This window comes from Onychostruthus taczanowskii, unplaced genomic scaffold (genome assembly GCF_017590055.1).
Source record: "Onychostruthus taczanowskii isolate IOZ18803 unplaced genomic scaffold, ASM1759005v1 scaffold12, whole genome shotgun sequence".
In the NCBI taxonomy this organism is placed as follows: Eukaryota; Metazoa; Chordata; class Aves; order Passeriformes; family Passeridae; genus Onychostruthus; species Onychostruthus taczanowskii.
The window spans coordinates 15919922-15932189 of NW_024498351.1; the positions used below are offsets into that span (position 1 = coordinate 15919922).

General features: G+C 39.2%; 1 protein-coding gene across 1 annotated transcript in view; it reads right to left on the reverse strand.

The window, feature by feature from the left end:
* The window catches only part of LOC121348408 (LRP2 binding protein), a 15140-nt gene continuing 2872 nt past the window's right edge, over nucleotides 1-12268 (reverse strand). The window contains exons 2-8 of the mRNA XM_041427887.1: nucleotides 11332-11444; nucleotides 9309-9422; nucleotides 7649-7791; nucleotides 7466-7571; nucleotides 6780-7003; nucleotides 2889-3054; nucleotides 1-1064 (exon numbers count right to left, since the gene is read on the reverse strand). Of these exons, the coding sequence (XP_041283821.1) occupies nucleotides 999-1064; nucleotides 2889-3054; nucleotides 6780-7003; nucleotides 7466-7571; nucleotides 7649-7791; nucleotides 9309-9362 (759 nt within the window). The 5' untranslated portion in view covers nucleotides 9363-9422; nucleotides 11332-11444 and the 3' untranslated portion in view covers nucleotides 1-998. The remainder of the gene's footprint in view (nucleotides 1065-2888; nucleotides 3055-6779; nucleotides 7004-7465; nucleotides 7572-7648; nucleotides 7792-9308; nucleotides 9423-11331; nucleotides 11445-12268) is intronic.

The window sequence follows — 12268 nt, forward strand, 5'->3', positions numbered from 1 at the left end:
AATCAACATTTTTAGTAACATCTGCCCTTCTGTTCTAACAGTTTCAGAAGAGTTTTCAAGTCGTGGCACAGTACTAAGAAGCAAGGCAAATTTTATACTTACAAAGCTTCATAAGTAAACAGGCATTTAGGAATGTGCAAGCTTACCACAACAATCAGTAAGTTTTCCTAGTGGTTAATCAAAATGTTGTTCCATAAAAGATCCAGCTTGACATTGCTCAGACATAAATACTCCTAGCCAAAAGATTTTCAACTATTTCTAATACAGAGGCAGTGTGAATGGAATATGTAGAATTGAGGAAAACAGGCCTTGTCTTGGGGATGCGTATTCAATATTTCCATACTAATGTTGGGGCTTTTTTCCCACAGTTCTGTAAGTAGTGTTTATTAGTTTTGGAAGCTGGTATGGTTTGAATTGTAAAGCTTGGGGTTCTACTGGACAGTTTCCAACTTTGAGTCTCTGCAATCCAAAAGAAATATGTATGAAAACTTCTAAGTAAATCTAAATGCTTTAGAAAGTATGTGGAAGAAAGTATAAGCACCACTAACAAATTAAGCTTTAAAAATGGCCATGGCCTGTAAGTGGGCTGTGTGTGAAAATGAGACAAGTATGGGCTCAAGCTTTTCAGAATATTAAAATTTAAATATTATAAATGCAAAAAGGAAACAAACATCTTTCTTTGGTTTTGTTTTGATTCATGTGCTATGTAGCAATATGACATAAAGTAAATACATCTGTCCCAGTGAAATGTCCTTAATAAACCTTTAAGTCTTCAATATGATTTTTAAAAAAATCTGTCTCAGCTTATCTGAGTTAAAGAGAACATGAACTTTTTACTTTCTCTTCTAGATAAAATGAATCAGTGAATTGCGTTAAATAATAATTTCTAGAAAGTTGAAAAGCAAGCAGTAAGTGATGAACAGTCTATAATTGCTGGAGATTAATGATGGTTTATTGTAGGAAATATATTTATATACCAGTCACAGTTAAAAGAAACACTAAATTCTCCCAAGATTAGCTGCCAATTCAAGGTGAGAAGCAACAACAGGATCCAGATAGCATGCCTTTAAAAACAAAGAATATCAGAGTTCTAGTTTATAGCTACAATAAAATTGCATGTTATCAATATGACAAAGTCTTTAAGTGTCAAAAAAATTAGTCAACTTGCTAAAGTATTGAAGAGTTAACATATTTCGAATTGAATCCTTTTTCTGGTGCCACATAAAAAAAAATAGTATTTAAAATTAGCATACTGGATTATAGTGTTAGTCTTGGCTTTATTTTTTTAGAAATTCTGTATGTTGGCATGGCATATGCAGCACCACAGTCGGAAAAATAAATCTGCTTACAGACTGGATGAGTTTCACTCACATCCATTGTCTATTTCAGGTCCCTTAGCAATGCTCACATTCTTTCTCATCTCTTACAGAACTGCCTTGGTCAGTCAATGGTAGGCCAAAACCAGAACTAAGCAGTCAATTAAAACAAGTATGACTTTAGGTAAGGGTAATTGTAAGCGTAGTTAACATGAGAATTTTGCAGGTACAAAAAAACCTGGACACCCCCACAACTATTTTGAAGTTACTGTTTTGGGGAGTTTTCTAGTTTATTTTATGTTGCTTCTCTTTTGCTATTGACTTAGAGACACATGATATATTTCTTTTTCTTGGGCCAGGTCTCAACATGACACCAGTCATAGGAACCATCTCTTTATAGTGAGACATTAGTGACACTCCTAGACCAGTCTCAGGTGCACAGCAAGTGCATAATGAGTGAAAGCCGTGGTCTTCTTTCAGTTGTGGCAGTTTTACCACACATTAGAAGACAGTGGGAAGGGCTGTGCTCCTAAAATGCCATGCAACAATTTAATCCCGATGAACCTCTTCAATGCCTTAACTAGGAATGATCATAATACCACAGTTTATGTTCCTGTCCTGATGGCCTCCTCATCCTATCCTCTATAACATTTTTCACAGTGGGAGAACAAGGTATTTAAAAATTCTACATTCAGATCACCTGCTCTGCTAAGCCTCCTCTATCAGTGACTTCCCTGAGTAAAGAGCCACAAAATTTGCCTGATAATTTATAATTTCCATAACTCTCCATTCACTTAGATTGCACCAAGATGAACACCACAGTATTCTACTTGCAGAAACAAATGGTCACTACGTGCACAGAAACCATAGAGTCCCTGAAGCACAGATGCCAACCTGCTACATTCCCTTCAGCTGGTAAAACTACCTTGCCTTGATGCCTTTAGGCATCACTGATACTACTCAACAGGTTAATCTTCTAGAGGCCATTATTAGTATTTTTCCTCAAGCTCATTTTCCATCAGTCTTACTCCAAATTTAGAACTTTGGAAAAAATGTAACTGATTTTTTTCCCCCAGTATATATTGAACAGAAAAAGCAGTAGATCCTCAGCTATTATGGAAAATGTAAATATAGAAATATGCATGAGAACCAGTTACGGCCAATTGAATAAAGGTTGTAATTTTTACAGATGCTAAAGTATAAGGAAAAATAACAATTTTTCAGTTGTGAGAGAATGACAGAAAGCAAATCAATTTGGGATAAAATTATTCAAATTGTTTAGCTAACTTATCTTGCTCTTTGCTGTGATGATTGCCATAGATTTTTTGTTGTTGTTGGTTACACTGCTTGCTTAAGCAGTTGGGCAGATAGCATCCTTTCAAGGCTATTTTTAGTAGTTTTCAGTACTAAACTACTACTGATAATTTCTATCAGTCTACATACTCTCGCAAATATTCTTTTAACATAGTGTTGGAGTCCTTAATGAAATAGCAAGTTTAGACTAAACTCAGATCCAAGGTATCACTCCATTTCACAAGATACAAACCAGTCTGTAAGACTTTCTCAACTTACTTTAGAATAGTACGTCTTAGCAGCCTGCTGGTTTTTCTCTATGCCTCGGCCAAGCTGGAGGCATCTAGCCAAGTAGAAAGCAGCCATAGCAGCCCCCTTGGCTAAATAAGTTGGATGACAATCAGTTACCTTGGCTAGCGTGTTGATGTCCTCATTGGCTGTAGCCCTGTTGTGGAATTTAGAGCATTACGTTAGATAATGCTAGTTCAAGCAATAATTAAAGTTGGCCATATATGACTTTGACAATGCCTCCTTTCTGCTTACATAATTATCCAGAATAAGCTGAAATTCACATGTATTAGGTATCTTATGAGGATTGCTCGATTTTGTATTTGATTTTAAGTTAGTCTTACTTGAATATTGTGGTATTAAGCAGCAAACAAGCATACAACTTTTGAAGTCACTTTCAGTACAGTTATGTTAGTTATAAAAGGCAACATAGTTTATGCTAATTGTTCCCATTAAATTATTTTATGGAAATTGTATGCAGAAGAAAGACAAAGCTCTTATTCCATGTAGTATTTCATGTAGCTCTTATTTCCTCTTATTTCACTACATGAGCAACCTCATGTACTGGAAAATGTCCCTGCCCACAGCACAGGGGCTGGAGCTCTAGACAGTCTTTAAAGAGCCAACCCAAACCATTCTGTGATTCTATGATTCTAAAATTTTCAGTTCTCACAAGGATATTGGCAAATTGTAGTAATCTGAAAATCTTGGACATATGAGACCCCCTGGTTATAAAACTCTGTCAGGAAAACCACTCATCACTGTTTCAGCTCAATTATTTCCTTTCTTCTGCGTGCTTGCTGTCATCTTAGTTTCAGCATGTTTTTACTAATAATGATTTTAAGCATCAGAGGGACAAAGTGAATATTGTTTTAATATCAAGCTGAAATTATCTAGTATAACAGTATAATATTAGAAAATGCTATACCTAAGTGGGATTTTTTTTCTGTTGTCTTAAAACAGATACCCCCAAGCCCCATATCTCTTCCAGGTACCAAACAGTAATTATATGCTTCTTACACATCATTTTAGCTGTGTCAAAGTCACAGACTTGACAGAAGAAGGAAAAGTGCAAGTAATTTCAGTTTATAGGTACTTCCTGTAAATGAGTGTTTATGAAAGATTGTTCTCAAATGACCCTGTGCACATCAGTGCCTGCTAGATCAACTGGAAGTGTTGGGAATGATATTCTTCAACCTAATTCAGTCCGTTAACAAATACAGTAACACAACTGTTCTTATTTAGCAAGAACATTAAAATAGAACAACAATAACATATTACCTTTTGTTATTCCTGATACGTAACATATTCCCCTTCCTTTTCAAAAGATAATCTGCAGAATGCTAATGCAAATAATGATATCCAATCAAGACAGGCAAAAATTCTGTTTCAGCACAGCTGACTTCAAGAACATACCACAGCAATTGGTAAGTACAACTGTGTGGGATAACTGAATTATCTGAAGTGAAGTATTAGTAGGTAATGTAGACTCCAAATATTAGGCAAGATTACACTGCACATAGTCACATAATGTTTTATGCTTGTATATAATGTAACAAATGTAGTTGCTACGAATATAGAAGGCCAAATTTTAGCAGAAAAGGTATCAGTGCTTGATATTACTGGCTGAACAGCTGAGATTTTTGCCTCAAGGCGATCTTCAATTCTAATTAAGTGTAACTGTTTCAAGTATGGTTTTGGTATTTTATTTCAGAAATGGTCACCTCTGACAGTACTGTGGGATTTCATTGCTATTTTTTGCAATTGCAATTGCAGCTGATGAGGTGCACTCTTTATTTGTATGGACAATCTACCATGCAGCATTGACTGGAGGGGATTCATTCCTAGTGAGACAGGCTAGACCAGACTGAACAGTTATTGCTCCAGTCTGACAGTGCAAAAGAAAGAAAAGCAGCAGTTCAGAGAGAAACAGTCCTTCTCAGCGTGGAGTAGAGCAAACAGCATCCATAGCTGAACTACTGAATTAACCAGAGCTTCTGCTACTCAGTGGCATATAGTGCAGCTTCTGTAACATGGTTAAGTTGTGCCATGTTTGCTGCTGTGCAGCAGAAGCTATGTAGACAAACCCCAAAAAGCACAAATGTTAGCATGTGCTACTTGTGCAAGCAGTCAGTCTATCTGGATCTTATTTCCAGCAAGTCAATAATCTGATGGACAGATTGAATTTCTATCAATACACTGGTAAACTCTGGAGGTTTGTCACAGAAATGTGCTGTTTACATAGAACATTGCACCAACACTGCTCTTGTCCTACTTGACTAGTTCAAGATACAGAAGTGGAAGTGAAGTGGTTGCACTTGTGCCATGCTCCAACCAACTGGGGAATAACCCAGGCCAACCAGAGCAGCAACAAATATTCCTTAGCTGCTTCCCAAATGAGGACCAGAAGACAACCACCTCAAGTGTATGTGTACCGTGCACACAGCCTGGGACCAAACAGGAGGAGCTGGAGCTCTGCACCCACTCAAAGTCACACAGCCATAGGAATGACTGAAGCAAGGTGGAACAACTCACATGACATGACAGAAGGATTGTGAGGGATGGCCATAGGCTGTTTTGTAAAGACAGAAAAAGAGGAGGAGTCATGCACTGAATTAAGGAGAACCTTGAATGAGGAGAAGTGAACTGTGGCAATTCTGGAAGCCTTACTGAATGCTTCTAGGTCAGGATCAGAGGAATCATCTCAAGAGGGATCTTACACTAAGCATCTGTTACTGACCACTGAATCAAGACAGTAAGACCAATGAGATAATACTTGGGTCACTTAAGTAAGCTTTGGGTAACAAAATCTGGATCATGGGTGATTTGAACTACCCAAGCATTAGATGCAAAGAAGAATACAGCAACTCCCAGGACATTCATGAAGTTCCTGGAACGGAGCAGTGGAGTACTGCTGCCTCAACCAAATGTCAGATGTGCCAATCAGGAAGGAGACACTGCTTGTCTTGCTACTCCCAAATCAAGATATGCCAATCAGGAAGGAGACACTGCTTGTCTTGCTACTCCCAAATCAAGAAAATCTACTTTGTAGGACCTCAGTGAGTGATAGTCTTGGGTGCAGTGATTACAATATTGAGGATCTGGGATCCTGTTGAGCACTCTGGGAGTTAATACTAACACAAAGGTTTCAGATTTCAGAATAGCAAACTTCAGCTCACACACAGTTGGGATGGTCTCCTTGGAAGATTCCATGGAGAATAAAGGAGCTAGTGAGTGCTGGGAATTTTTCAAGAATGCTTCTCCTGGAAGGACAATGAACTGTTTGTTCATCCCCTCTAAAGGTAAGGAGAGTAGGTAGCAAGAGACCCCCTTGACTTAATTCCAAATTTCTGAGCCTGCTGAAAACCAAGGGAGAAGCATACCAAAGATGGAAAAGCAGACAAAGGGAAGTGGTGGGTTCATTGACCTTGTACACTTTTTAAGATTCAGCTGGACAGGGTGCTGGGCCATTGTGTCTAGACTGTGCTCTTGCCAAGGAAGGTTAGACCAGATGATCATTGAGTTGCCTTCCAACCTGGGGGTTCTTTGACACTGTGACTGTAGGGGTTAAAGGAAATGGTGAACCTAGAGGAGATAGTGGGCAAGGAAGGCACGACTGCATGTGGGCATCTGCTTTGGATTCTTGTTCAAGGCTCTTTTGCTTTATAGGATCAGAAGGAAAAGTTCAATCATACTGAGGAATTGAGAACCTTATAGTACTAATTTTGTCATTGGCTATTCTGTTGTTAAAGATGTTTTGCAATTCATTATCTCAAACATTTCTTGAGTTTGATAGACAGGACCATCATCTTATTAATAATTTAAATCTGTTTTATATGGTCTTGCATGAAGAACCTTAATGAAAAATAGAACAAAAATTACCTTTTGGCTAGTGCAGCAGCTTTTGAGTAAAATTTCCTAGTGTAGTAATATTCCACAAGATGGCCTTGAGCATAGATATTTCCAAGTTCTGTTGCTTCTCTCAAACATTCCAAAGCAGCTTTTCTGTTTCGACGTGTACCTTGTCCATAGAGATACATAATGCCAAGTGCTCCCTTTGATTCCAGATTTCCATTCTCACGTGCTTCTGAATGCCAGAAAAATGCCTAAACAAGAGGCACAAAGTTGGGGTATGTATTTACTTAGCTGATTTTCGTGTATACTGTTCCCATACAAGCTTTTACACCAACCATCCTGTAAGAAGTGCTTATACATAAAAGGAAGAAGAATCCTTGTGAGGCTTTTAAACCTGCTTCATTTAGTCAGAGCTGCCAATCAGTGTTACCTGCTTGAATTATGAAGGTTACCAAAGCTCATAAAAATTTAATCCATTCTATCATTCCTTCTGATACTTGCACTAAAAAAAAATAAAAAAAAAAAATCTTAGCTAGCAGTGTCAAGTGAGTCAAAATGAGGAATTCTGACTATCTGTTCACTTAGGTTTAAATGCATGGATAATGTCTAACTATTCAAAATACAACTTTCAGAGTCAAATATACCACTGTATTATTTCTCTGAAATTAAAGATTAGTCATGACTACTTTTTATTTCAAAAGATAGGGATTTACCTTCTTCATATCTTTTAGAATTGGCATAGAATAAAGCATTCCTAAAGTACTCTGCGCCTTTACACTTGCTTTTGGATTTCCATTGTCTGCAGCAGTAAGCCACAACCTAAGAAAATGGGGACAACAAAGTTTAAGAAACACACAATCTTATAATTTTTCAGGAAAATCACAGACTGCCCTTACCTTTCAGCCTCTTCAGCTGAATGTTTAACACCACATCCTTCATAATACGCCCTGCCAAGACTGTATGCAGCTGCAAACTTCAAGTGACTTGCTTCTGGGGAATCAGAGTTGAGTATTTTCTTCATGTATCCCACTCCCCTTCCCTAAAATTGAGCCATATACGTTATTATGTTCAGACTGTGAAGAGGATGAAATATATAACCTGAGAATGCACTAACTTCTGCCAGACAGGTAATTTTTTCCCCTTTGAAGAAAGGCTGAGGCATACTGGCAGGACAGCTTGGGAAACAGCATCATACCAAAGCAGAACTGATCTGTGGTTACTAGACAGCCCCTACATTTTTAACCCCAGCATATTATTAGTGTGAAACATTTCCTCATAAATGTTCATTTGATAATGTATTACTCTTCTTCACTGACACAATTTTTCCCAAAAACATTACTGTGCTTATGTAAATGAATGTCACATCCTACACCTGTAACATTTTCAATTTCAGAATTCTGAGAACTTTTTAGTATTGTCTCTGAAATCATAAAACAAGCTTAACAAGAAGGCAAAGTGATATATAGTACACTTTGAAGTCCCTGCAATTAAAATACCTTAGACTCATAAAGGACAAAATCTGATAATGTTGAATAAGCAGGGAGAACATTGCATATGAGCAACTGGGCCTCAGAATTATTTTAGAAATAAGATTTACACTGTTGGGATTTAGCATGGATACCCTGTTTAAATATGCTGGAACTAGTCCTTTATAAAAGGTTTTGCTTTTATTTAGCTTTCATATTGTAATACACAAGAAAGAAAGAAACTTTGTTAAAATGTTTATTTGCAAGTAAACAAATGTGGTAATTATGCAGACATACAGAAAAAATAAATCACATCTAAACCCCAATCAGAATGTTTTCAGTTCTGCTGACAATGCTGTAAGCACCAGACAGGAGTCCCATTTGTTAATATACTCTTTGGTTCATTTATTTTGGCCTTCTGTCTTACAACTGACCCTTTTATTCCTAATGCTTGTGTTCTTTCCTCATGCCACTTTTTAAGATCATCTTCACCAACAAATTAACTCTCCTTATTGTAGCAAAGCATTCCTTTGTCTTCCTTTTTTGTAACAGAATTCTTCAGTTTGAATTCTTCAAATGCTTGCAGATGTAATTTTTCATGCGTCTAACTTAAGAATAATACTGTCAACTATTGGCAGAAGCACAATCATCTCTGGCATCTGTGCTAAAAGAACAGAAAGTACCTTAAAAATTTTTTGTGCCAGAGATCTTATGCTTTGAAATATAATTGTTTGATTTCCATTTTGATTCACTTTATTTTAATGTACATAATTTGGTATCAAAAAGTAAAAAAATTAAAGCAATTTTTAACATAGCTTCCACATGAAGTCCAACCAAGCCTTTGAAAGTTAATTTTAAAACAGAAATTACTGTATTTTTTTATTCCTATTTTATTACCATTTTTGAGAACCTCCTCAACCCAGAGCCTTTGTTCTTTAATGATGCTCTGTAAACATCTGCACTTTATGAAACTAACTCTAAATGAAAAGGCTGTAATTTTAAACTAAATAATCATGCTTACAAAGAAGCTCCTAGTAATTATCAGCTAATATTAGAAGAAAAATAAAAAGTGTGCAGCTAAATTACTCACAGGGTCTTTTTTAGTGCCAAGTCCATCATAATACATTACACCAAGCTGATACATTGCTTGAAAATCTGTGTCCTGGATTTTTTCAAATTGCTTTAATGCTTCTTTGTACAACCCCTGGGAAAGAGAAAACAAACAATAACTCTCTGATATATACACCCTTAACAATTTTTCAACCTGGAGTATTTCTCTCATGAATGAAGAACAAAAAATTGCAACCACAGAAGAGGCAGGAAACAGATGGAGTAAGTTAACAACCAAGAAAGCTGGGTAACCAAAAGCCATTCTGACAAACTTTCTTCCCTCCCACAAACTGTCATCTTTTTAATTTGAGGAGATAAAGCCTAGTTCAGAATCCCTGCCCCATCTATCTGACATCCTTTAACTTAGGTCAGCTGTTCTTCCACCTCAAGGATTTAACAGTCTGCTTTTCCATCTCTGCTAAGGGCTGGTTTCACCAAGACTAACAAACCAGATGTCTGAAGACTTTCATGGACCCAGATGTCTGCCACACATTTCTTATGGAGGTATCACCTGCAACAACAGAGGTACTTTCACTCCTAAGAATCAATCTCAGAGAGTACTTGCTTCTGCATTGTCTGAGAAGAAACCACATTTAAAAACACAGTTAAACAACTGCAATACAACAGCTAACTGAGCCTGGTGTTCTAACTGAAATATTTTTACGCATAAACACTACATAAAAACAATAGTGAAATTAAAATATTCTTCTCTATATTTTTACTTCAAATTTTCTGTGTGTTTTGATTAAAAAAAAAAAAAAAAAGATTGCAAACACTTGGACCTGAGCAACAGTTCAACAGTCAGTCAAATGTCCTCACAATGACCAATCATCCCCTAGTAATACTGACCAAGCTATTATCTTATTGTAATTGTCTTGGGAGCTTATCCATTTTGATTGTGGGGCTTTGTATTTTTAAAGAACTCTGAAAAAAAACCCCAAAACCATTTCTTTTTACAACTAGCTGTCATGAGTAACAGAAAAAGAAGTACAGGGGGCACATTTAATCTCACCTTTCCTGAGAATTTAGTGCCATGTGAAGGAGACACAGGGCTGTGATTAGGAAATGGGCTTTTTTTTCCAATAACGAAAAGTACAGTGCTATGAGCATGCGCATTTTTAGGCACTACAGACATACATTAAAAAATCTGAAAATTAAAACCTGCTCAAAGAATAAATTTAGGGATGTACAGCAATATCTATCATGGACATCCAAGCCATTTTGTCAAGAAACAGAGAGGAGTCTCTTAATTCAGCTCCATGGAGTTAGTCTCAGGTAATTCATTAATGAAAACATTAAGGACAGGGCCCAGAAAGCAGAAAGTCTGAGTGAGTTAATTCTGTTCCTGCTGGAAACTGTGACACTGATTTACACTGTACCACTGCTGCACTGTAAACAGTACTGAGTCTGTGCATGTCACACTGGAAAATATCTGACTCAGTGTTTGTACTACATTCTTTTCTGTCCTCCTGAACTAAGTTCTAGTTTTCACAGGAAGCTGAGGTTTATATTCACCTGCCAGCCAGTCCCACTCTGTTCTCTGAGGATTTACTTTCAAAGACTTGGATGACCAATTTTAACCAAACTGGGGCAGGGACAGAGATCTTGAAGATAATACATTTCAACAAGTTCCAGTTCCCAGGTGGGGAACAAAGATCGAAAACTGTGTCTCGGTCAGGGCTCACTCCCACTGCAACTGAAAACGAAGTGTGTTGTATTTGGGCAGTCATCTGCCCAAAAACCCAACCTGGCTTGGAAGTTGGCTATAAGGATAGGCTGCTGCTCACTTGTCTGGTCCTTAGGAGACCTGTGAGGGAACTGGAAGATCTCACTACATGCTTGGGGAAAGTGTAGCTTATTTAGGGGGAACACCAGGTGATTTTAATGGGACCAAAACAGGCACAGGGGACCTCTCTTAGGTTTTTTTAAGGTGTCTCTTTTTTCATGGAAAAGGTGTTGAAAACTGTCTGCTTTATAATATTTACTTAAAAGAGGGAAAGCACCTTTTCATAGTATCGTTGTCCATCCAGAAAAGGTGCTGGAGGATCTCCACGTGCCTCACTCTTCTCCAGCGGCTCCTCCGATTTTGCCAAGAGTGCACCAGGGGAGGGGATCTCTGATTAAAAACAGACACACGTTTGGGTTTGTCCCCTAAGAGGTGAAACCTGCCTAAATACAGTAGAGGTCTGAAGCTGGTCCCTTTCTAATATGTTCTTCAAAAGACTAAGATGAAAGAAAAGGCTCTGTTATAAAACCGAAAAGCTGAGCGAAGACAGCCCGAAGGAAACATGCAGTGAATACAGCCTGACCCTTGTGTGCGTGAAGTTCGCCGTGCCAGAGCTGAAAGCCGCGCCTGACCGCAGCAGGGAGCTGCCGGCCGGAGCCCAGGTGAGAGCGGTACCTGGCGGGTCCGGCTCCTGCGGCAGCGGCTCGGAGCGCAGCGCCAGCCAGCACCGCCGGCCGAGCTCCCCCGGCAGCCCCGCGTCCGAAGGCGGCTCGGCCCGATCCTGCCGGGACGCGCAGTCCCGGGCCTGGCCCGAGCGGGGACGGCCAGAAGGGAGCGAGGCCGCGGCCCTCGCTGGTGCCGCGTTCCTGGCGCCGCCGGCCCCGGATCGACGCTTGCTGCTGTGCCGGGGCCTGCCGCCGCCCCGCCCGGCCTGCGCCGGCACCCGGCGCCGCTCCATAGCTGGGCCTGGGCTCGCACGGCAAGGCAAGGTCGGGGATGTAACGACGGGCTTGGCTCCACCTCCGGCCGTTGTCCGGAGAGAAGTGCCAGTAAGTCACAGTGCGGGCTGCAGGCTGGGCACCCTCCGGATCATCCCTGCTACCGCCGGTTCTGTCGGACATGAACAGCAGAAGCCCAGAATGCTCTGCAGAACACTACAGGCAAAAGGAGCAGAAACTCTGAATGCAAGTCAGAGAAAAAGGCACCAGGCCGTG